The sequence below is a fragment of the Suillus fuscotomentosus genome (assembly GCF_016647785.1).
Source record: "Suillus fuscotomentosus strain FC203 chromosome Unknown F5891scaffold_2, whole genome shotgun sequence".
NCBI lineage: Eukaryota > Fungi > Basidiomycota > Agaricomycetes > Boletales > Suillaceae > Suillus > Suillus fuscotomentosus.
The window spans coordinates 1,194,897-1,218,451 of record NW_024539514.1 but is presented as its reverse complement, the minus strand read 5'-3'; the positions used below and the strand labels follow the sequence as shown (position 1 = coordinate 1,218,451).

General features: G+C 48.2%; 9 protein-coding genes across 9 annotated transcripts; 6 read left to right on the top strand and 3 right to left on the bottom strand.

Moving 5' to 3' along the window:
- Positions 1 to 296, top strand: F5891DRAFT_938763 (uncharacterized protein; the record flags this gene model as incomplete). The annotated part of the gene is made up of 2 exons (XM_041374191.1): positions 1 to 96; positions 147 to 296. 2 exons carry the CDS (start codon positions 1 to 3, stop codon positions 294 to 296), a joined length of 246 nt encoding a protein of 81 aa, XP_041233451.1.
- A 524-nt stretch (positions 297 to 820) lies between these two features.
- Positions 821 to 2,461, bottom strand: F5891DRAFT_938477 (chaperonin 10-like protein; the record flags this gene model as incomplete). The annotated part of the gene is made up of 10 exons (XM_041374166.1): positions 821 to 970; positions 1,024 to 1,089; positions 1,139 to 1,195; positions 1,258 to 1,513; positions 1,567 to 1,723; positions 1,773 to 1,811; positions 1,869 to 1,949; positions 2,005 to 2,074; positions 2,128 to 2,188; positions 2,247 to 2,461. The coding sequence occupies 10 exons, from the start codon at positions 2,459 to 2,461 to the stop codon at positions 821 to 823; spliced, it is 1,152 nt and encodes a 383-aa protein (XP_041233450.1).
- Positions 2,462 to 2,629: 168 nt separating this feature from the next.
- Positions 2,630 to 5,058, bottom strand: F5891DRAFT_997513 (kinase-like protein). Its single transcript, XM_041378442.1, has 9 exons — positions 4,564 to 5,058; positions 4,330 to 4,504; positions 4,189 to 4,272; positions 3,893 to 4,134; positions 3,613 to 3,841; positions 3,545 to 3,560; positions 3,270 to 3,495; positions 2,988 to 3,215; positions 2,630 to 2,932 (listed from the first exon to the last, which is right to left on the bottom strand). The coding sequence occupies exons 1-9, from the start codon at positions 4,851 to 4,853 to the stop codon at positions 2,893 to 2,895; spliced, it is 1,530 nt and encodes a 509-aa protein (XP_041233449.1). The 5' UTR covers positions 4,854 to 5,058; the 3' UTR covers positions 2,630 to 2,892.
- A 327-nt stretch (positions 5,059 to 5,385) lies between these two features.
- Positions 5,386 to 7,344, top strand: F5891DRAFT_1220355 (WD40-repeat-containing domain protein; the record flags this gene model as incomplete). The annotated part of the gene is made up of 9 exons (XM_041369402.1): positions 5,386 to 5,586; positions 5,639 to 5,749; positions 5,803 to 5,876; positions 5,946 to 6,039; positions 6,089 to 6,242; positions 6,293 to 6,416; positions 6,469 to 6,681; positions 6,734 to 6,841; positions 6,894 to 7,344. The coding sequence occupies 9 exons, from the start codon at positions 5,386 to 5,388 to the stop codon at positions 7,342 to 7,344; spliced, it is 1,530 nt and encodes a 509-aa protein (XP_041233448.1).
- Positions 7,345 to 7,420: 76 nt separating this feature from the next.
- On the bottom strand, positions 7,421 to 10,429 carry F5891DRAFT_217577 (apses-domain-containing protein). The gene is made up of 7 exons (XM_041370945.1): positions 10,261 to 10,429; positions 10,011 to 10,198; positions 8,478 to 9,951; positions 8,329 to 8,422; positions 7,724 to 8,277; positions 7,590 to 7,670; positions 7,421 to 7,517 (listed from the first exon to the last, which is right to left on the bottom strand). The coding sequence occupies exons 1-7, from the start codon at positions 10,333 to 10,335 to the stop codon at positions 7,497 to 7,499; spliced, it is 2,487 nt and encodes an 828-aa protein (XP_041233447.1). The 5' UTR covers positions 10,336 to 10,429; the 3' UTR covers positions 7,421 to 7,496.
- A 13-nt stretch (positions 10,430 to 10,442) lies between these two features.
- On the top strand, positions 10,443 to 14,487 carry F5891DRAFT_997500 (uncharacterized protein). Its single transcript, XM_041378441.1, has 28 exons — positions 10,443 to 10,582; positions 10,637 to 10,645; positions 10,702 to 10,711; positions 10,758 to 10,780; positions 10,835 to 11,259; positions 11,312 to 11,360; positions 11,410 to 11,474; positions 11,520 to 11,561; positions 11,612 to 11,757; positions 11,808 to 11,827; positions 11,880 to 11,901; positions 11,951 to 12,004; positions 12,060 to 12,123; positions 12,176 to 12,301; positions 12,356 to 12,376; positions 12,431 to 12,442; positions 12,491 to 12,555; positions 12,609 to 12,683; positions 12,733 to 12,743; positions 12,802 to 12,849; positions 12,904 to 12,938; positions 12,989 to 13,094; positions 13,145 to 13,164; positions 13,214 to 13,257; positions 13,310 to 13,399; positions 13,451 to 13,494; positions 13,545 to 14,301; positions 14,352 to 14,487. The coding sequence occupies exons 1-27, from the start codon at positions 10,499 to 10,501 to the stop codon at positions 14,283 to 14,285; spliced, it is 2,451 nt and encodes an 816-aa protein (XP_041233446.1). The 5' UTR covers positions 10,443 to 10,498; the 3' UTR covers positions 14,286 to 14,301; positions 14,352 to 14,487.
- A 237-nt stretch (positions 14,488 to 14,724) lies between these two features.
- F5891DRAFT_997496 (glycosyltransferase family 39 protein) lies at positions 14,725 to 17,809 on the top strand. The gene is made up of 10 exons (XM_041378440.1): positions 14,725 to 14,911; positions 14,965 to 15,089; positions 15,144 to 15,448; positions 15,497 to 15,605; positions 15,660 to 15,822; positions 15,875 to 16,058; positions 16,112 to 16,681; positions 16,734 to 17,057; positions 17,106 to 17,436; positions 17,489 to 17,809. Exons 1-10 carry the CDS (start codon positions 14,801 to 14,803, stop codon positions 17,574 to 17,576), a joined length of 2,310 nt encoding a protein of 769 aa, XP_041233445.1. The 5' UTR covers positions 14,725 to 14,800; the 3' UTR covers positions 17,577 to 17,809.
- An 84-nt stretch (positions 17,810 to 17,893) lies between these two features.
- Positions 17,894 to 20,654, top strand: F5891DRAFT_1099104 (uncharacterized protein). Its single transcript, XM_041363553.1, has 12 exons — positions 17,894 to 18,174; positions 18,228 to 18,361; positions 18,411 to 18,501; positions 18,560 to 18,912; positions 18,968 to 19,079; positions 19,128 to 19,155; positions 19,207 to 19,239; positions 19,289 to 19,459; positions 19,510 to 19,966; positions 20,016 to 20,054; positions 20,105 to 20,343; positions 20,399 to 20,654. Exons 1-12 carry the CDS (start codon positions 17,994 to 17,996, stop codon positions 20,556 to 20,558), a joined length of 1,998 nt encoding a protein of 665 aa, XP_041233444.1. The 5' UTR covers positions 17,894 to 17,993; the 3' UTR covers positions 20,559 to 20,654.
- F5891DRAFT_217247 (Vps5 C terminal like-domain-containing protein) lies at positions 20,645 to 23,303 on the top strand. Its single transcript, XM_041370944.1, has 10 exons — positions 20,645 to 21,508; positions 21,559 to 21,690; positions 21,744 to 22,016; positions 22,069 to 22,167; positions 22,221 to 22,314; positions 22,368 to 22,538; positions 22,586 to 22,620; positions 22,673 to 22,822; positions 22,871 to 23,023; positions 23,074 to 23,303. The coding sequence occupies exons 1-10, from the start codon at positions 20,720 to 20,722 to the stop codon at positions 23,155 to 23,157; spliced, it is 1,980 nt and encodes a 659-aa protein (XP_041233443.1). The 5' UTR covers positions 20,645 to 20,719; the 3' UTR covers positions 23,158 to 23,303.
- Positions 23,304 to 23,555: the final 252 nt, after the last annotated feature.

Here is a 23,555-nt window from a genome sequence, read left to right as displayed (position 1 = left end):
ATGTCAACTAGAGCGAAAGCGACGCTGGCTGCGTCGCTCGCATTTTCCTCCTTCATTATATGGGCAGTTCATTACCAGCAGTCAAGGGAGCGAGAGGTGATGACTACCGTTGCTTATTATTCCATCCCTGACATTATACCTAATAGGACATGTTCCAAGGCGTCATTCGTGATGACGTTCGTCGGCTAGAGAAAATGCGGCAGCGCGAAGCAGAGTTCCATGAATCCTCTCGCAAGCGAGAAATGTACGAACAAGTACAGAATGTCGTATCAAGTGACCAGTCAAAGAAGATTTGACCGACACATGTCCCTGGTCCCAAGACGGCCATAGGTTCCTGCCCGGAGGTATCGCATCGTTGCACGGGTCACCGGGTTGCATCCTTTTGGGTTACTCATAACATTCTGCGGCAATGTATATCCTGTTTTCAATCATAGGGGACTGAAATTAGAGTTAGTATCTCATCAGCTCCGTTTCACGGACCAACGTGCACTAATAAGTTAACTGCCTACATTCGTTGTCCTTATCAATTTGAAACTCGAACCCTTCACCGCGGCCTGGTTCGCAGGCTACATTCCCACCTGCGGTGCTCTTGACTCTGATAATCTACCACGTAGCATGGGCTTGTTGTGTATCCGACGGGGCCAACCAGCAATCACTGTAGTAAGCTGCGAGAGGCTCTTCTCTCAGAGTCGGTAGTTTTTGTGAGTGAATGGCACAGTGATCCAATCCCTGATTCGCTACAATATTTTGACCCACAAACAAGTTACTATCCAAATCCAAACTACGTGAATATTCCACAATTACCACTAGCCACCATGTTCTAGTCTTGAATTTGCACCTTGATCGCACCTTGAGAAGGGTCTGCAGCGACATGGAAGGCAGAAACAGCATCCTCCAGTTTAAATCGATGCGTGACCAGAGGCTTCAAGTTGATCAGACCGCCAGCGACAAGGCGTATGGCTTTAGGGTACTGATCACATACGGTGAGCATATCGAAATTCTTGCAGAAGGGAGCGCATGTACCTGGTTAGCATATCTGTATTGGAAACTAACATCTATCTCATTGGCACTCAGGTGCATGAACGGGAACTGAAAGTATGACAAATTGAGTGTGAGAAGATTTGGGGCTTTTACATACCACTTGTTCGTTCTTGCCGACGCCAATGATGAACACCTTTCCACCAAATTGCGTTGCCTGGGTACCATCCAGCATAAGCAAAGACTCTTGACAGCATAGACAACTTCAACGTTTCTTACATGTACTGCAGTATGCACACTGCTCTCCACACCGCTACACTCAATCGCAACCTTCACAGGGCCATCAGCGGCGGCTTTGATCTTTTGGGCCGCGTCCTTTGGCGTCAAACCACGCTCGATCAGTACCGTACGCACACCAGGAACGAGCTTCTTTGCAAAGTCGAGGCGGCTCTGGAACAGATCGGTGATTGCAATGGGCTCGGCGCCTGCAGCACGTGCTGAAAGAAGCGAAACGAGACCGATCGGTCCAGCGCCACTGAAAGCCTATCAATTCTAGGTCATAACATGAAATCCTGAATGCAAACACACCAGATCAAAGTGGGGTCACCAAGTCGGAGACCAGCACGCTCGACGCCTGCGAGAGCTACAGCCAGGGGCTCGCAAAGAGAACCTTCTTCGAAGGAAAGAGAATCAGGCAAACGGTGCAGCCACTCAGCAGGGTGCAAGTGATAGCGAGTTAGGGTTCCTAGAAGGCAGCTAAGCATCAATAAAAGTTGAATGTTTGGGATTCCTACCATGGAAAGGAGGAGTGGAGAAGAAGACAACATCAGGACCTGTAAGGAGATACCTCGTCACGGACTGCTTAACGATAGGTTAAAGTGGACACGTACAAGCGTTATACCTACCGACCCTGCAATATTCACAAGAAGGTTTCGAGCAGGGCACGCCGGCCTCGATTGCAACGCGGTCCCCTAGGTAGATGAGTTGGCCCTTTACATCATCAGCATGCTGGGATGGGTAGCTTACCTGCTTTCCACTGAGTCACGCCCTCACCTATTTCGATGACCTCTCCTGCAGACTCATGTCCAGAACCACACTGTACTTGAGATTAGATGCTATTTTCAGCGATTCGTAATGACTGAGCCAAACCTCATCAGTCACAACCATGGAATCACCAACGCGTCCATGCTTCCAGAAATGAACGTCACTTCTGATCACCACAGATCACATTAACACAACGTTCGGGATGTTGAAATGCCAAAACAAACCCGCAGATCCCAGTTGCACGGACGTGCACCAGGACTTGTCCAGGCCCTGGCGTTGGGCGTGGCTTTTCCACGAGGTGAATTTCATGATTGGGGTTATAGAAAGCCGCGATGTTTGCATCTGAGGCAGGGGCCTCTCCAGATGCGAGGACGCGAAAGGAAGGGTCGTCGAGGACCTTGCGAGGACTGTAAGTTTCTGCGTAGCCACCGTCAGGCATCGTAATCTGGATGGGAATTAGATGATGAAGATGGTCTTCGGGAATCAGAATTTTTGGCGATTGCATGATGGCACCTGAGATTTATATGCAGCCTCAAACATGGTCCATTATGGCAAGATTATGGTCAGCAGGCAAAGCAGCACGAAACACACGCGATACGGTTCCGGTCCGAAGGCAACGAGGTCCGCAACGATTTAGCCTTATTGTTCTCACCAAGCGAATTACGACGACGGAGAGTTGATTGCCAATTGATATACAAATGCTGTCTGCAACAAAACGAATCCAATGTTCAAGATTACACAAACCCAGAGCTTCTATGGTATCGAAAGGGTATCGATCCAGGGCGGGCGAGCGAGCGGCGGAGCAGAAGATCCAATGGTACAGGTGTGTCATATTATTAAAGAGGCAGCAACAAAGCGCGTGCATTCTAATCACGGAGCTTGTCCGCCAGTGAAGCGCTTGAACGTGAACCTATATCAGGATAGAGTCAGGGGTGTTAGCCGTGAATCCAATAGACATGACTTACCCCAAGAAAGCAAGATCTTTGTCAGATCCGACTTGTTCAACAACTTCAAGCTGTTCAGGAAGGTTACCAAGCTCATCAGTAGGGAAGTATGTGGTATCCGTAATCGATGATAACGCGGGTACGAAAGGCGGCGCGATATAACGTAGATTGTCCCAGTCGGCTCCATAAAAGAAGGGATGGTTCTTGATTTCATTGACCCCCAGACGGGTGTTCGCCCACGTCATCATGCTAAAGCGAAATGAGTACAACGCCTTTGTTTGTACGTGAGCAGTAGACTCGCACCTGCGAATCAGATGCTCAGCTTCCTGGCTAAGGTGGACTTCCTCCGGGAAGTATAGGTAGTTTGGCCATTCGATGATTTTCTTGTATGTATCACTTGGATTTTCAGAGCAGAATGGCGCGTATCCAACCACACACTCAAAAAAGATTGCACCCAACGACCACCAATCACATTCCTTGCCATAACCTTTCAGCATGAACACCTCTGGCGCAATATAATCCGGCGTTCCTACGAAGAGCTTGAGCGGCGCTTAAAGATTCGTCATTTGGTCACTTACCGACAGTGGAGTATGCCTGGTAATACAAGAATCAGTGTCGATGTGTAGTAGACTACAAAGGGACTAACCAGTTTTCGTCGGTTGGCTTTCCAAGTAGCAATTTGCTCGCGACTCATTGTAAGGTGGATAGCATTGACCTGGACGCTATTTCGGGCATGATCCTTTTGTTTGTCTTGATCTATCAAACGCTTGTAGAAATCTCCATCTGTAGTCTTGTGCAGACCAGTCGAGAGACCAAAATCAGATAGCTTTAAATGCCCGTTCTTGTCTATCAAAATGTTATCGGGTTTGATGTCCCTAGGACGAAAATTTATATGCTTATCATGAACATGACAGGTTATTACGCACCGATGAATGTAGCCGAGGTCATGAACAGCCTCGATAGCAAGAATGCACTCCGCCATGTAGAACCGCGTCACATCTTCAGAGAAAACATCGTATTTCATGAGCATGGTCATTAAGTCGCCTCCAGGAAGAAACTCCATGATGAGATATAAGTATAGTGGATCCTGGAAGGAATAAAAGAGTTGAACGACCCAGGGTGATGTAGATTCAGCCAGCAAGTCACGCTCCGCGCGAATATGAGCAAGCTATAGGACCATTTCATCAGCACAAAGCAAGAAGTATGGCTTGTGCATACAAACCTGATCTCGCTTCAACATCTCAGCCTTTTGGAGGGTCTTCATGGCATAGACTTTCCCAGTGTCTACTTTCTGAACCAATCTTACCTACGTGTTAATCAAGTGGTGAGCTCAGGGAGAACTTCAGTGAACAGCCTGGCATACCTCACCAAACGCACCCTTCCCAATGACTTTGATTGTGCGAAAGTCCGTGAGACGAATCTTTGTCCGACGTAATCGTAGATGTTGTGACTCCAGCTTGCGGTATTTGCGAATTTCGCGTTCTTTCGACTCATTAGGTATCATGGCTTGATTAAGTCTGTGCTCCAGTTCTGTGCGCCTGTAAGTGGCGTCAGTGACCGTTGACTGAGGAAACGAACAAGCGACCGGCTGGCGCACCTCCCATTGCGTTCGATCGCGGCATCGACAGCAAGCTTGTAGTAAGATTCAAGCTTTAGCTTTGCAGCAGTTGCACGAGATACGGCATCAGATGAAAAGCTATCAGTGCTCCGCTCGAAATAAACGTAGTCATCGCCTTTCCTCTTGCTCGTTGAACTCGTGGAAGCAGGAGAACTAGACCGTTGCTGGCCTGATGGTGATGCGGAAAGTTGGGTAGACTGGGTAGAGCTGCCACCGCTGGTGTTCGAGCTCACTGAAGCTACGGTCTCTTCGGACTGGCGTTGGCTCATGATGGTTCAAAGGAAAGCGAAGGTACAATCGCTGTAACCAAATTGTCGTGGTGGAAAAATCAAACACAACGAAATGGAGAACGTAAAAGATGTCTCAGAAAACCGAGTTTGTGTTGTTATGGAAGGTATACAAACTTCCATGATTAAATTTAGTCTACATGAGAGCAAAACTATATAATTATGTACAGCGAAAAATACACTAAACAAGGCCCAGATGACTCAATTTAAGGTGCTAGCAGCTAGTGGTCCAAGCAGCGTTAGACTCGGAAACACAAAAAAGGTACTTGTCATTGTGTGATTCAGACAGGTGGTGTGTTGGCTATGAAAATACATTTCTATGAAACTATTGTTACTACGAAAAACTGCGCGTGGCTTCTGCGCGTGAGGGTGAGTCAATGAGTGTGCGCTGGAATAGCCCCAATTAGTGGTAGCTGTTGTTTGGATCCAAAGCTCTTGCCAAACAACACTTCTCAATAGACTCGTCCAAACCTATTCTTTGCCAGAACCACGTGTCAAGCCCTTCCGTTCCATTATGTCAGAGCTGACATACGATTCGTTGATGGATGATGGAAACTATCTGGGCTCTGAGCGGGCCCGGATGGAGAACAAGGTCATCCTCGATGAGCTCGAGCGAAAGAAGAAGGCGCGCAACTTAGCTGTACCAACGGACGACAATAAGGTCAAAGCGAGACTGCGAGAAATTGGTGAACCTATCACACTTTTTGGTGAACGAGTAAGTTTTACAACAGTATAAATTCATCATGTGAGATTGATTGTAATATTAGGCAGCAGATCGACGAGACCGACTGATATATGTCCTTTCACAAATAAATGCCGCAAGGGGTGATGACCACCCAATCGAAGAGGCATCCTCTGAAGAAAGCGAGGAAGAAGGGGTATGTAGCTCCTAGCTCCTACTTGATGGAGCTATTGCTGACCCAGTTTACAGGAGGAGTTTTACACCGAAGGCTCCCTAGAGCTTCTTCAAGCTCGAAGGAATGTTGCAGAATTTTCTCTGCCCAGGTTGGATTTTACCTGCCGATAGGTGATTTCAGTAAGGTGCTTACAATATCTCTTCCATGTCCTTTGCAGAGCTCAAAAGCGCGTCGCTCAGCAGCGAATAGACAGCAAAATACCATTAGGGCGCATAATCGACATACGGAAGAAAGTCTTCGCAGGGGTCAAGGTAAATGATGCGGAATTATAAGGACGTCGTTGTTCATGAGCACCCGCAGCGTTTTAGCAATATTGGTTCACAAATTGGCGACGAGCGCCCGATATCGCAAGTGCGTTTTGCACCCAATAATAAAATTCTAGCTACTGGTAGCTGGTCCGGCACCGTCAAGTTGTGGAATGTACCTGCATGCACAACTATACGCACACTCAGAGGTGAATATCCAAACTATAATAGCGCTTTCTTGTGCTGATCATAACCTAAGGTCATGGTGATCGTGTTGGTGGTGTTGCGTGGCATCCGCAGGCAACATTAACTCAAGAAGAAGGATTAGTGAACTTGGTTTCGGGTGCAGGAGATATGTGTGTCAATCTATGGTCTTTGAATAGGTGAATCCTCTCTTTGAGTTTCTTTGCCCTGGAACCTCATACTCTTCAATAGCGATGCACCGCTCTCTGTGATGAAGGGCCATGCAGATCGCATCTGTCGTGTAGCATTTCACCCTTCCGGTCATTTTGTCGCTTCTGCTAGCTTCGATACCACTTGGCGATTATGGGATGTGAACTCCTCGAAAGAACTACTCCTCCAAGAAGGCCACTCAAAGGAAGTGTACGCTGTTGAGTTCCAAGGTGATGGAGCGCTAATCGCCTCGGGGTAAGTCCATACCTCTACAACACAATATACCTTGGATAACAGGAATCCTCAGGGGCCTAGATGCCATTGGACGAGTGTGGGATCTGCGCACAGGACGCACAGCGATGGTACTCGACGGTCACGTCCAAGGCATCTTCGGAATCGACTTCTCTCCAAACGGGTGAGTTGTCTCCGACAGCTTTCTGCCTATCTTAATGACGATTTTTGAATAGATATCAAATTGCCACTGGCGCTGGCGACGACACAATACGGATATGGGACATGCGCTCTCTGAAGGCCCTGTACACCATCCCCGCACATGTCTCCAATGTGTCCGACGTCCGTTTCTTCCGTGCTGATGCACTCCCATCATTTAAGCCCAAGGCCGAATCCGCAGATGTTTTTATGAACGAGATTACCGAAGGTACAGATGCAGACAAGAGTCATGACACTGAGGACGACGTCCAGGAGTGGAAATATCGCTCAGGGCTGTATCTAGCCAGTTCTGGATATGATGGCTACGTGAAGTTGTGGAGCGCCGACGATTGGCAGCTACTCCGTACGCTAACGACAGATTCGGGCAAGGTCATGTCTGTGGACTTAACAAGCGATGCGGAGCTGCTCGCTTCCGGTACTTACAATCGCAATTTCCAATTATTCGCTCCAGAGGATATCCCAGTGTAATAATGCTTTGCTCGTGATAATAATTGTTACTTCAGAGATACAAATGCGAGCCGACCCAACTGGCAGTGCGTATTATACGGTTGCGATGAGCAGCACATACATAGTGTTCGGTTGGAACACGGATCTTCTCGATCCGGGACCAATAAATGAAATTATATAAGTCCATCCCTGACCTGCAATTCAATTGAAATTTTAATCAGTGAGCTAGACTGAATCAGGGTAAGCGGGAAAAAAACTAAGCTCACCTTCTGCATGAATCCAGCCACGCGAACTATGTCCACAACCTGTGCCTCGCTCTCGACTGCCACAACGAGATTTTCCAGCATCTAAAATTTCACCTGTAAATAAACACCGTACACTCCGTGATCAAGCTACTCACATCCTCCACTTTATCGACGGGGATACCTGTGCACAGCGCAACCACCTTCTTACATTGATATTCCTTGTCAGCGCTCGCGCCCTGGAGCGATCTTAGTCTCAACTGCATGAGATCTTCCACCCGCATGTGCCAGCTTCTTAGCCGCCTCAATCGTATCAAGGATGAGACGGAATCGCCAGTAGGTGATGGTGGCTCTGTTTCCACGTTGTACGAAATTTCCATAGCTCCTGTCTTTCCAATCATCGTCGAATTAGGTCCACGCCATTGGAAGGCAGGTCCGCCCGTCTCGCGCCCATCCCGGCCCACCAGATCTGTACGACCCGTCCAGTCGAAAATATCTTCATCTAGGATAGCTTTCTCAAGATTCCGTATCCGCTGATGGACCTTATCAAGCTCTCCACATCGGCTTTGGCACAGCTGTATCTGCTTCCGCTGTTCGGAAAGCTCGCGTGTGGCTGCCCGAAGGTGAGCTTGCGTCACATCAAGTGAGTCTTGTTTTGCTTTGATTTCAGCAGAGAATTCGGTACTAAGCTCCTGGATCATCGACGTCATATCTGGGGCAAGATATCAGAGTGCCATTGGAGTATGAAACACGTAAGCCGTACCTGCAATTATGTCCTGGCTCTTCTGGATAGGTGCTGAAGGTCCAGAACGTAGTGATGCAAGGATGTCGTCGGCTCGTGCAGTACCATTGAGCTCCTGGAAGAACCGAATTCAACACCAACGTCACATACACTAAATTGACACACCATACCTCGACCTCAACACCAAAGTCACCAGGTCGCAGACCCACTTTATTGGGCAATACTCGGTTAGCCCCAACGTCAATGAGCGTTCTCACCAAAGCCCTGTTGCCTACACGTGCAGCGATGTTGAGAACCGTGTCTCCGTACTCATCTTGTAAGTCTACGAGGGACTTAAAATCACCACCCTGGTTCTGTGCTATCCACAAGAAGATCTGATCGAGATAATATCGAGCGCAGACGGCGCGACCTTGTATACCCGCCAAGTACATGATGTGATGCAGCACAGATTTTCTGGATGTATCAAGCGTGCGGATAGAGGTGTGCAGAGAGGAGATAAGGAGATTGAAGCATTGTTGATCGAAGTTGTGCGTGTCAATAGATGCACGCATGAGCGGTGTTTCGCCAACAAAGTTGCCGCGGTGTATGTCCGCGCCAGCTGATATAAGTTGAGAAACAGTCTGTTGCCTGCCCATGCTTGCAGCAAGGTGCAGAGCAGTGTGACCCTTGTCATCTAAGATGGTGTCTATATCAATAGGAGAAGACATGTCTGGTGTTAATTCGCGCAGGAGGTCGAGAACGGGCGCGGGGTCATCTTGTCGACAAATAGTAGCGATGAGTCTCGTGCGACGGGCGTCTCGAAGAACAGAGGGGTCGCGAAGAGTATGAGGTTTGGTGGAGAAGCGAAGACCAGTACCATCAACGTCAGAACTATCAATCAACTTCCCACTTGCAAACGTCGATATGCTCGGTGGACGCGAGACGGCATTGTTCGGATGCGGCGAACCGACGTTGACGCGTGAAAGTGGACGAGTCGGAGGGAGAGCTGCCATTGACTGTGACATGATCGATGCGCTAGACAACGTTCTGCGAGATGCTTGAGATGCATCTGGTTGTGGGGTAGGCTCTTTACGAGCGCGTTTTGTAGGGGATGGCCCATCTTCGTCATTCGCTTGAGTCACAACAGAAGGCGGACGGGATCGATCGGATATTTGTATATCTGGTGCTTCCAACAATGGGTGTGAAGATCTTTGGGTGGGTTGTTGTGTAGCCGGGACTACTTCAGAATCAGACCGGGCTCGTTTCAAGGACTGGATTGGAGGTGGTGTTGGGGACACTCCTCCAGATGATGGTGACTGCGCGTAGCCACTCTGGTACGGTGTCGAAGAGTATGTCGATTGTCTAGTTGGAGCGAGGGAAGATGTGGATGGAGTAAATAGGCCTTGGGCGCGCCCCTGGTTCAAGAGGCGAAGGGCAGAACCTGGCATGATGGGAGGTGGAGCTAGACCCGATTGTGAGTAGCCTCCAGAAGTACCAAGATTTGGGAAGGACGAGGCAGCAGAGAGAGGTCGAGGAGATGCGGTTGAGGGTACCGTCGGGAGCGATCCAAGGGTGTTTGTGCTAGGTGTGAAATCGAACAAAGGAGCTAGTAGAGGAGCAACACCATATTGCGCAGCGATGTCGCGGCCTCGCTCCAGTGGAATCCTGATAACATGTCATGTTCAGTCCATACGACTGAATTAAAATTTGATGATTGCACGAACCATGTTCCTTGATATTTCCCGTACCCACCCTGGACGATTTCATGCTTACCTGGCAGAATTTCTTTCTCAAGGATTTTAGTACGCCTACCCTTCTCGATACCTGCGACCTTGAGAATCTGAGTGGCATTGACAAACGAATCACCGCGTCTACGCATCACAGCGATGCCTCGGACCATACACTCATAAACCTACAGCGTGACGCGACCGTGTCAGCCACCATTAGTACATTAAGAAAATGGCGTCAACTAACCTGAACCGACGAATAGACAGCATTATATATTTTTACCTGGGGCGATTGCCCTACGTTTCGTTGTACGGCCTGCATGCAGAGTCAGGCCCTATTGGTCACGGTCAGAATATCTGGCGCCGGTGGGAGTCGCGTTCGCGTGATGAGACGCGTGCTGCCAAGCATGGAGTCGGAGCTCAAAATGTGGCAGATACGCCTAATGACCTCCTCCCTCATGTCATTGTCAAGTTAACATCAGACTATGGCAGAAGCTCAGTCGGAAATGGAGCCACTGCTGGCTCATGAAGATGTCGTCGTTTGGCCCATCATCCATATGATCCGCGGGGTATGCATTGATGCATCATCTCTACAGAAGAGTCTACTAACATTTGCACCACAGGACGTCACAGTATGCTTATTTATACCTTCAAGCGAACTCTTTTACTAATACTTATACGATAACAGCACTACATAGGCAAGTCAAACTAAGTGCTACGGTGCTGTACTGACAATGTGTACAGATACACCCCTGACGCTGGAGGCGGTCAGTGTTCACTTTCTTCTGCTATAGACTAGGTTCTAACTTGGACGGGGGTAGTTAACTGGGCCTGATTTGACCTACACTCTCGTCCGTCCTCTAGAGGAGAAATATAACGCGATTCAGCGGACTGGAAACAAATCCGTCGTGTTTTGTTTCCTTCTCAACCGCGTCTATTTCATACGTGACCAGAAAAACTTGACCACGGGACCGCTGTCCTCCTCGCGCGCCATGCTATGCGAGATACTCGCTATTCGTTGCCTAAGAGATAACGGAAGCAGTATGCTGAACATGGCACTTGTCCTGACGACTAAGTGGCAAGTCTGGTCAGGTGCTGACCCTCATATAGTCGAAATGGCAAGGGAGGAACGTGATGACGATCTCGAGGAACACGTCGGAAATGCAATTGAGATGGCCATCATAAGCAAGGCAAGGCGCTTCATCAAAAGTTCCCCATGCCAAAAAGTTATCGATGGCATCTGGATGTGTGTCGATTATTTTAATCGTCGTCTCACGTGTTGACATATTCCTGCTTAGCGGTAAGTGTGTATACCAGGCGAAAAGTAGTCATTCAATACTGTCCGATGTAAGCCATCATACTTTTACATGCTTCATCAGTCTCAATTACGATGCAGACATACAAACACAAGCCCATTCATTTCTACGATCCACACAAGGCACCTTTGTTGGACCATTACCGGTATGCAGTATGTCTTCGTCACGAATTGGAATTTATCTGTTACAGGCTCAAGGTCCCTGCTATCCGCTCTGTCCTGGATTACTTCAAGTAAGGCACAATAAGTATGTTTTTTTCTCGCTAAATCGAGTCCCTACTAGCTTCCTCGTCTTATTCATCCTTTTTGTGGTCGCTATTGAATTAAACGAACCCTCGAGGATTAATATCCCTGAAACTTTGTTTATGTTATACGGCCTCGGTTTCGCGCTGGAAAAGCTTGCAACCATGCAGGAGCATGGAATCACAGGTAGATCTTTGCGCTCACAAGTTCGAGTAGATTCACTCATGTACCTGTAGTTTATTTCAAGGGCACTTGGGTAAGCAAAACCATCCCACGAAGAGATCTCAAGTGGTTGACAGCTTGCAAAGAATGGTTTCGACCTAGCATTTGGTAGACTAACTAATGAAATGCCATATAACTTATTCACGGTCCTCTTTAGTGACGACATACTGTGTCTACGCTTTTTTCAGACTGTATGGCGTGTATGGGCACAGTGGGTCAATATGCTATCACACACACTCGTCCTAGATAACAGATTATATGCGCAGAACATTGGGCCCAGGACCTTGGAACTGACTTTTTGGCTGTCATTGCATGCTTAATGTTTCCAAGGTGCTACTTGATACCTTTAGTTGGCCTAGGAAGACTGATGCACGTTGTTTAGGCTCGCCTTCGTAACACTCAGAAATAATTTGATGGTTTTATCGCTCCGTGCAATGATGATGCAGTTTGTTGCTCTCATGTTGATCGCCGCATTCTGCTTTTGTGGGTTCTTGTATGCTCTCTGGACGTGAGTGCAGCGGTCTTTATGACATCATTCCTCTGTTTATTTTGGCTTCTCCAGGTTGAGTCGTAACCACGCTCGGTCTGTATCATCACATGTGATAAGGGGCTAATTATATTGACTATTTCTCGTCAGGTATTCAGCAGGGTAAGTAAGCAGCTGTTGAATATTACGATGGTCTGTAATGCTCTGTAGAACAATTGCGTGGTGGATGCTTGAATTGTGGTTCGGTCTTGATGCCAGTGGCTTTGATAAAGCTTGTAAGGTTTCGTTCTTCTGGTGCTGATCTATGATAACGAATTTATTTCATCAGTTGAATTTGACTTTGTGTTCGGACCTATCCTTATGATCACTTATGCATGTCTGAGCAACACTCTACTACTAACTGGTGAGTTGTATCGTCACTCGTGTATATAATTGCCAAATATCTTCTCTAGTCCTCGTTTCTGTACGTTTACAAAGAAGTGGCAAGCTTGAGTCGTTGAGAAACCAACATATTCACATAGATTCTCTCAAATACCTTCGCAAGGATCAACGAGGATGCCGCAGCGGAGGTACCATTCTCAAGCATGACCATATACAATTTATTGATTCCATCTTCGACACAGGCGATGTTTAGAAGAGCCGTGTCGACGATTGAGGGGCAAGTGGTATTTGAAATTGCTTGCGTGCCTGTTGACATCTCGCATCTAGTGTCAAGGCCGACTCTTTATTTTCATACCAGCCTCCAATAAACCTACTGGCTCTTTGCATCCTGTTTCCTTCAAGCTATGTACTGTCACCGAGGTGGTTTCACAAGGTAAGTCCCGTAGCCCGTGTATTGGAATTAGCGAATTGAATGGGATCTAGGTCAACGTCTTCATGATCAGGTTTGTGATTATCTACCGTTCTACACCTTCCATTGAAGGCTTGATTCAGAGCCACGAATTTCCCGATCTTGCTCATCATTGCTTTGTACGAACGTGAGCGATTAGAGCCGCTGTTATCCATTCTCTTCATTGACAATCTATCAAGGCCAATCCAAGAAGATTGGCTCGAATGGGTTCTATGAGACTATCACTTCTGTGGCGGAGAAGGTGTTGCCACGTCAGTTGAAGCGGATGTGTAAGTTCCGTTAATTATTTACATCGTTTTCAAACCTGAACGTCATTGCAGCGTTCTTCGAGGGACTGGTGGGTTCAGCGAGCACTATTGACATCGTGAGTGAACTTTCCTCGGCCACGTGGGGCTCATTTGATGCTTTTTTCAGATCTTTGAAGTGGAAGAAGAAATGGACAACAGTGCATTGGACACCCGGGATTACGGTGAACTTCCTCCAGCAGGCGCTATGGCTCAACGGCGTCCACCTCGAAAGTCAGACCACCAGACTTCACTTCGTCCTACTCGCTCTCTCAAAGAGTTGCAATCCCAACTACAACCTCCGCCTCGATCACAACCCGGAATGACATCAACACACGCACGGCCGCCGTTACCACAACAGCTCGGACCTCTGTCACACCAGGCATCCCAGTCATCTGATGCCTCTGTTCTTCGTCGACGTGTCAACTCACAAATAAGTCGCGCCGATATAATGCAAAGCATCAGTCCACTTGCACAGGTCTTCCAACCTTTAATAATGGACAATGTCGATGATGACCCGAAGGAGGAAACTCCGCAGTCTACTCCAGTACCCCTCATTAGCTATGGCCCAGCCAGTCGCAGGCTGGCGTCAATGCAATCTGTGAGGCGTCCTGATCCGATACCTATCGCTCAGCGCAGACCTCCTCGGCCTGTGATTAACACGCACCCCGAAAGCTTCGATGGTTCAGGATCGCTCTCTGCCAGCCCGCCGCTGAGCACACAACCTGAAACTGCTGAAGAGGCGGAGGAAAACAGCTGTGAGGACAGCAGTATGATTCGATGGCTCGAGCGTATGAAGCGGATGGAGGAGAGGCAGAAACGCATAGAGGATTTGCTTTTGGAACTGGTTGGGCGCTCCCAGCGAGCATAAATGAGTGGTCAAACTTGTAAGCGAAACTTGACCCACACCATCGAATGCAGTTGACAAATTGTGCAGGTCATGTTGGATAGGAAACCGACGAGACTGGTGGTTATTATGTAATGCTGTTGTCGAATAAAAGTGTTAGCAACGGAATCTCCGAATGTGTCTAGCCCATGAAACAACCATGAAATGTTATGTATTGCAGCATTAATTCTGGTGCTATACAACATTAAGAAGACCTCGAGTACGGAGTATGCTGGGGTGAGCGTGCTAATCACTCCGGGTGAAAATCACACAGATGCCCTCGCACGGAGATTGACGGAAATCAATGAAATCTGAATGTCTGTAGACAGTAACTCGAAACTCACAAATCCGTCGAGCCAAGCGTGGCCATGTTGACATTGTCCAATTATTCTGATGCACGTGACAACTGTGGCTATGCTGCCAACAACTTCAGACTTCTCTATAAGTCAACGTTGACAATCAAGACGTCCGTGTTAACGTTTCATCAACCTTCCACCGCGATGGCGAGTCCTTCAAGACCACGTCAGAGAATAAAGGTTACCCCTGCTTCAACCGCTGGCAACTACGACCAGGATGATGATGACCACGTACATGCAATATATCAAAGTCCTGTATGTTACTCACTGTTCCAGTCTTCAATTTCCAACTCTTTCCCGTTATACAGAACTCCCGCAGTGCATTGGAACGGGTTTTAGATACTCCACAAGCAAGTGCTGCGATGGTGGGTGTGCTGACGGCGATAGCATTTGCGCTTCGTTTTTACAAAATAAATCAACCAGACCAAGTTGTGTGAGTACCAAGTTATAAATCCTGGCTCTGGTCCCTAACCTGATACACACATAGCTTTGATGAGGTGCACTTCGGAAAGTTCGCCTCCTTTTATATCACTCGCGAGTATTATTTCGACGTACACCCCCCTTTCGCGAAACTATTATTCGGACTCACTGGCTGGTTCGTCGGGTTTGACGGTCACTTCACATTCGAGAACATCGGGGACAGCTACACTGATAATCATGTACCATATGTTGGCATGCGTGCTTTACCCGCGATTCTTGGAAGTCTTACGATCTCCGTGGTTTACGCAATAATGAAGGAAACTGGCTACTCTACTATCATCGCTGCCTTTTCCGCCTGTATAATTCTCTTTGGTAAGCGCGAGCTTGGTGAACCTACTGGTGTCTAACACGTCTCCACAGACAACGCTCACATTGCACAGTCACGGTTAATTCTCTTGGACGCGACATTGGTCTTCTTCATGTCACTTACAATCTATTCATATGTTCGATTCCGCAAACTCCGTTACTGGTGCGCTATAACTGTTTTCTGAGATATCGTGATGTGACACATTCTCTATGCTAGGGAATTCACTGTTGAATGGTGGAGCTGGTTGATCGCTACTGGCTTTTTTATGGCTTGCACCTGGGGCGCGAAAGTAAACGGTATCCTGACTGTAGCCGCTATTGGCATCGCTGTTTTAGTTGACCTGTGGGATATATTGGACCATAAGAAGGGTTTTACAATGGTAGGCTTCATCTCCCCGTTGTCTTGCGTATGTCGCTTACCGCTATCTTAAGGAACATTTCTGGAAGCACTTCATGGCAAGAGCAGTAGGCCTGATCGTCGTCCCCTTCATCATCTACCTATCATTCTTCTACGTGCATTTCGCCGTTCTTACGCGTTCCGGAACTGGTGACTCTTTCATGAGCCCCGCATTCCAAGAGACTCTCATTGGCAATGAACTGTTGATGAATAGCCAAGGCATGGGGCAACCTGCATCCAGTTTTCCTTTCAACTAAATGTAGTGTTTGCAGAGCTCCGTTACTTCGACGTTGTCACTATGAAACACAAGGATACAAAGGTTTACTTGCATTCGCATCCCGACCACTACCCTTTGCAGTACGACGATGGTCGCATCAGTAGTCAAGGACAACAGGTCACCGGTTATGGACATGATGATACCAATAACCACTGGCAGATCATCCCCACAAAAGCCCTTCCCGAGGCCGGCCGTGGTCGCATTGTCCGCCACGATGATGTCATCCAACTTTTGCACATCAGCACACAAACACTCTTACTCACGCACGACGTCGCTTCCCCGCTTATGCCAACAAACCAGGAATTCACTACATGGCCCAAGGATGATCACTCACGACACAATGATACTTTGTTCTACTTGAACATTATTGACGCCGACTCTGAGGATCCATGGAAGAGCAAATCGAGCTACTTCAGGCTTGTTCATGGTCCCACCAGGGTGTCCATGTGGACCCATTCTAAACAGTTGCCAGAATGGGCTTTCAAGCAACAAGAGATCAACGGTAACAAGAACCCCACAGAGAAGAGCGCTACTTGGTTCGTTGACCAGGTAATCTCGACCGAAAGTTAGTAGATTTTTCACGAGGCGTATTTGGTTATATTGACCCTTTAAATTAGGTCCCGAAGGTCTCTCTGGCGAACAAGTTCCGAAGGAACCTAAGAAAATCAGCTTCTTCCGGAAGTTTGCCGAGCTGCAGTTGTTGATGCTCCAGCACAATGCGGGACTCACTTCATCACACCCCTATGCTAGCGGTCCGATCAACTGGCCTTTCCTCATCAGCGGGATCAGTTTCTGGACAGAAAATGACGCTCAAAAACAGATATATCTTATTGGTAACATCGTTGGCTGGTGGACGTGCGTCATCGCACTGTCCATCTATGTTGGTATCATGGGTGCTGACCTGCTTGCCCGTCGTCGTGGCATTGAACCCATTCCTGACGGTAGGTGACACTTGTTCTAAGGGAATGATGAATTGACTTTTGGTTTAGCTGCCCGTGGCCGCCTATGGAACTCCGCTGGATTCTTCCTTCTGATCTGGGCCATACACTACCTTCCCTTCTTCCTTATGAGTCGACAGCTTTTCATCCACCACTACCTCCCATCGCATCTTGCTTCTGCACTCCTTGCCGGCTCTGTTCTTAGCTTCATCCTTTCGGATACGGTCAATTACCCGATTAGTATCGTAGGACGCTGGACGAAATTGCGCAAATCGGAGTACGCTGATCTTGGTATGAAAGGGCCTGTGGTGGTGGGCGTATTCACATTCATCTTGTTTTTGATGTTCGTATACATGGCACCATTAACATATGGTACGCCTGGGTAAGTGGTGATTTGAGTTCTTGCAACCGAGCGTCACTGATATGCCATTCAGGCTTGATGGAGAGACTGTCAACGCGAAGCGCTTGTTGTCATCGTGGACGTTACACTTCGCAGCAAAGGAGACCGCTGAAGTATCGTGAGACAGAGCTAGGGATAATTGAATGGCGTGACACACGACGGGATTTTGTACAAAGTAGATGATAATCCATTTGGACATTCGATTGCTCTATGGCTGAAATTTGCGGGCTCTGACCGACAAAAGGAGATAAGGCGTTAGTCGATAGCTTTTGTCCTCTGACTGCTCGTGGATGCCGCCCGTGCTGGCGAGTTGCTTGTGAATATGTTAGATGTAGTACGTGCGTGGATCGTAGTTAGGCTTCTGCCTGGACGGGTTGGAAATTTCAATCATTACAAGATTATTGGCCCAGCAGTTGATAGATATTGGTGCTGCAAACATGCGGCAGCCTTGTTTGGCCGCTTGAGATTCTTAGTTCATTCATTTCTACACTGAACTGTTGAGTCCGCATTACCATCACCTACAATTTGCCGCAGCCAAGATGTTCAACGCACCGCGGCCAGCCCAGCGATATGCTTCCGCGCCTGTCAACGGTCTTGGAGGTAGTTTCGTCGACGAGAACCCGCTGGCTGCCTCAATTTATGACGATCCGTGGAGCGCTGCGCCATCGCCTTCCCCGCAACCCATACCGAGTGTGACATCTTCTCTTAGCTCGGTATTAGGTGCGAATTGAAACAAATTTTCTGGCTGCGTCTGACTAGTGATGGTTGGACAGCGGAAGCGACTGTCCCAGATTCATATTACAGGGCATTTGCCGTCGTAGATACAACAAACTCTGGAGAGACATCCGTAAATGCACTGTCTCGTGTTTTGTCGACGTCTGGATTGCCTGCAACGACGGTAGAAAAAGTGAGTGACGCAGTTAGCGGTGGGACAAATGGTGCTCATCCTATATCAGATCGTGAACCTCGTAAGCTCTCGATCAAGGGTGTCCAAGCTAGAATTCTTCGTGGCTCTTGCATTATTAGCCCTTGCCCAGTCCGGCAAAGGTGCGAGATTCGTTTATTCAACCATAAATTACATTAATATATAAGTGGGCTCGGGTAGACACCAGCGTGGAACAAGTCGCAGCCCGTGCTGCAGAAAACAGTTTACCCGAACCATTTCTCCACCTCGATACCTTACAACCGAGCACCTCGGCTCTCTCTTCTCCCTACCCAACCTACAGGCAGGCCACTCTGGACCCGTGGAGCATATCGCGATTTGGGAGCAATGGGGGAGGGTCTGACTTTGCTGCCCCTCGCAGTGCAACGACGATCAATGGCGGAGCTGCATCAAGTTTGGCGGGGTCGGGGTTGCCGAGGGAGTGGTGGAAGACACAAGAAACTGTGGATGTGACTATCCAAGGGCAGCAGGGATTCATCCTGAATCGGTATACGGTGTACGAGATTAATACTGAAGTGAGAGGACACTCATTTATCCCTTCCCAACACACTAATGTTATATGGTGCCTAGCACGGCGCACCTGTTCATCGCCGGTATTCAGAGTTTGCGTTTTTATGGGACTGCTTGGTGCGGCGATACCCTTTCCGTCTGTTACCTGCCCTTCCGCCCAAGCGTGTGCAGCGTAAGCTCTGTGTTTTGTTATCTTTGGTTTGACTCATGTGTATCGAAGCCGACGCTGCGTTTATTGAGCAACGAAGGTGTGGAAACATGGTGCTTGCTAGTCAGGACATCTGAAATGTTTGTAACAGGAAAGGTCTTGCGAGGTTTCTGAACGCTGTGATGTATGTGACTACCACTCTCATCTGGTATACTTGATTGAAGGTCGTTCAGAAACCATCCAGTGATCAAGGAGGACGGTCTCCTTGCGACGTTCCTTTCGGAACCATCCTTCGAGAACTGGCGAAAGCACACCGCCGTATCTCTGGAAGAAGAATCCGTTAGCAAACATGTTGACAGGATAGAAGAAATCACCGTCCCGAGTGACCTCGAAGACAAACTGGCGTATGTGCGACATATTCATTATCTCAACCGTCCACTGAAGAGTTTTGAAGTTTCGTGCGGGGGAAGGTCGGTCCATTAATAGAGCAGTGGCAGAGAATATGCGTATTGGCAGAACGCATAATAAAGAGACGCGAATCAGCTGCGGTACGGATCCTTCCAAGTCTCAGGCGCACCTATTTACCAGCTCACTTCACTTTCCCTTTCCTCTCCCCCCATCATCCTTCTTTGGATGACCATAACCATGATCATATACCTGGACCCGCTTCGTCAACAACGTCGTTGGCTGCTTCTTTGTCAATGTTGTCCTCGCGCACTGCACCTTCTGACGACCTTGATTCGGATGATCAGGCAGACTTGGCGCGGCTGACCAATGCGCTGAGGGCCGTCGTTGAAGTGAACGAACGATGTTGGAGGGGGGATGAGTGCGAATTGTGTGATGGCGTGCGACAAGGGATTGCACACGTTGCTTCCCATACACAACGGCAATCTGATTTACTGGAACAACGAGTCAGTGTATTGCTCTATCTAGTTTTGCTTATTGAACACTTCACTTCAGACGAATGCATTGCTCTACTCGACATTGGAAGCGCTGAAGGTAAGCGAATCGCCAGCTGGTTGTTGATGCGTTTATTTTCAATGGCGCAGAGTCAAAGGGATCTGTATATTGCGATGCGAGATCTGTTCATCCGCCGTGACCGTCTCTCGGTCGATAACGTCGACCGGTTGAAGAAACGAGTTGACTCGAATTCGATGAAACTCGAAGGTATAAAGGCTGCTTTGAAGGACGGCTGGCAGGATGACGCCGATCGAATTATTGGTTTGATAGAGAAAGACCAAGCGACGATCGCTACACTCTTGAACCGAAGAGTGTTTATTCGTGCTTCGTGAGTGTTTTACGACTGCCATCTGCCATTTTTTGTGGTTGTTGACGCTCTCTAGGATGTGGCATGAGCTTCGTGTGGTGCTGCATAATAAGGAGAATGCTTTGCTCAGCCAGTTAGTGCAGCATCTGGCTCATGATGAGCAAGCTTTCGTCAGCAGTGTGCTTGCTGATTGGGTATCTCTTGGAAATGCTGTTGAGGAGATGCCATATGAGTAGTCGACACTTATGACGTGGATATATCTTGTCACTGTATGTAGTAGACTTTGTGTGATTACATGCTTGGGTACTCGTTTTAGCGCGCTAAAATTTGATCAACTACTATATGTGCTCAAACTCCAAGGCCCACCACCCATATTCAGTCCTTCACATTTCATTCCATGGACAGTTTTGATGATCTTCTCGCACCCTCTCGGAACGTCCTCGAAGAAAATCCATTCGAAGACCCATTTGCTAAACGTTCTTCTTCGCCAGACCCATGGTCTAGTTTCTCCCATACTGGGCCAGGGCCAACGCATCATGATATCGACTACTACAAGACCGGCTTCGAGGATGAACCAGTACGCAGTACTAGTGCAACGCCTACGACTGCGTCATACGTAACAGGCGACCACGGGCACAGCGATCAGAACAGCCTGATTGCAGCTGACCCACTAGATGCGGCTGCAGTGACTGCTGAGGACCATGATGATGAACACAGTACAGCGCCGACAGACGTTGCTTCCCCACGTACACCTGGCTTCAGCACATATGCATCTAGCGCAGAAGAGCATGCAACAACTTCCGTCTCCGAACCTATATCAGAATCGCCCGTTCCTCATGATGATGAGCCAGTCGGGGCAGTAACACCTCCTCACCAGGAGTCATCCCCATCCCTTACTACAACTATTCCTTCTACCAAAATTATCACACGTTTCGACAGTCCAGAGCGTGCTGTTATCTCGCCACTGGAGCGGAGTTTCTCTCCAGTAGTCGATCAAACCTTTGCAAGCGTTGCATTGGAAGCGGAATCTCATCGAGGTTGGCAGTCTGACTGGGGAACGAATGATCCATTGCCACCTGTTCATTTGCCTGTCGCAAACACTACAGCCGATGAGGAAGACGATGACGACAAGCCGATTGGCCAATCGGCTAAATTCAAGGGCATAGACAGGATTAACTCTCCACAGGTGGGTGTCTGCCCAATGGATCATGAACTGCTGTATCTATTGCGCAGCAGTTAGCAACTTCACCCGCTTCTACTGGGAGCAGAAGCGATTCATCAGCTCCTATCTTCGTCATTTCGGTCGATGATCCTCAGCGCGTGGGTGATCCCATTCGGGCGTTCACCATGTATACCGTGCACACACGAGTGAGCTGCTTTTGTTTCGTGCTGCTGATAATATCACTCAATGAACTTCTTAGACAACCTCTCCGCTTTTCCAGAAGTCGACATTTTCTGTGCTACGTCGGTATTCAGACTTCCTATGGTTATACGAAACACTTTCGGCCAACAATCCGGGTGTCATTGTCCCTCCTGTACCAGAGAAAAGTCCATTTGGGCGTTTCGATGAGACATTTGTACAACAGCGACGACTGGCTCTCGAGAAATGTATCCAAAAGATTGTCAATCACCCAGTGCTGGCAAAGGACCCTGACCTCAAGCTTTTCCTCGAAAGTGACACTTTCTCTTTAGACGTGCGTTATACGGTCCTGCTGCTTAAGTTTCCTTGGCTTGAGCGATATACAGATCAAACACAGGAAAGCCGAGCTTTCGCACGAAAGGGGAGGACTCATGGCATCTATTGGCCAAACCTTGACGGGTCCGCGGTTTCATGAAACTGATGAGGTTCGTCACGAGGCCTGTTCACCACGACGCATGTTGAGTTTGCATTCCCGCAGTGGTTCGATAGACAGCGTGCATATCTGGATGGTCTCGAATCACAGCTGCGTGGTTTAGTAAAGTCGATAGAAATTGTTGCGAAGCAACGAGCCGGTGCGTCTTTGTCTTTCGATATGTTGCCGGTACATTGTTTGATTGCCTTGCAGAATTGGCTGCTGCAACTGGGGAGTTCGCCACTGCGATCACTGATCTGTCACTCTCAGACATTGGAAAGCAACTGGAGCAATTCTTGGCTGCCATGGCTGATGTCCAGCGGAAGGCTGAGGAGGTCCAGACCATTCAGTCGCAACAGGACATAATGACCCTTTTAGCTACCGGTAAGTCTACTGTTTTACCTTTCTAGCACTAATTAATTGGTCTGGAGCGGACGAATATTCAAGGTTGATCAGCTCTGTCCGTGTAGGTCACTCGACGTCCTTCATACGTCGTTCCACCTGACTCTGTTTTCCAGATGGCCTTCAACTCTCGCACGCGAACGTACACTGCATGGCAAAATGCTGATTCTGACGTCCGCCGTGTCAAACAAAATCATGAACGACTTCGAGCTCAAGGTCGTCTCCCCACGGATCGGATGAGCCACACCGTTAGCCAAATATCAGAGGTGTGATCGTTTCATTTTTTTGACATGCACATTCTTACGGTTGGTCAGGCTGAACGTCGAGCTCTGGATGCCAAGCACGAATTTGATCAGTGCTCAAAGCTGATCAAATCTGAAATGGCAAGATTTGAGCAGGAGCGCGTGGATGATTTCAAGATATCTTTGCAATCTTTCCTTGACGGGATGATATCGAGACAGAAAGAGGTATGTGCTGTAATATGACGCCTTCAATGGAGACCTCAATACTGTCGTAGCTCATTACTACATGGGAGAACTACCAACAACTTCTCCTGAAACGTGTTGCTGCTTCCGAAGGGAGTAAAGTTTCACAGTCATAGCGAAGTGATAACATGTATCGTTTGCGGATATACTTTGTGTCGTACGTCGGTGTTTTTGTGGTCATGCCGTATCAAGCTCGGAGATTCTCGGCTTCTTTCGATTCGTCTTTCGTCCAAATTGAACCTGCTGATGCTGGGAGACTGGGAAGATGAAATACTCGGTCGACTTCTAGCTCTCGCGGATCCGGATCCGGATAATACGAAGATTGTACCATATATTACCACAGGCACCATCATGACTATCAATTGGTGAACTGTAAGGGTCCCATGAAGAAGAGGAGTCAGTGTCAGTTAGATAGATAATTTTGTGCGTTGTAAATGAAGGATCCCACATACTATTGAATGGTTCATAACTGACACCAGGCGCACGGTGAACCACAATAAGCTATGGGAAACGG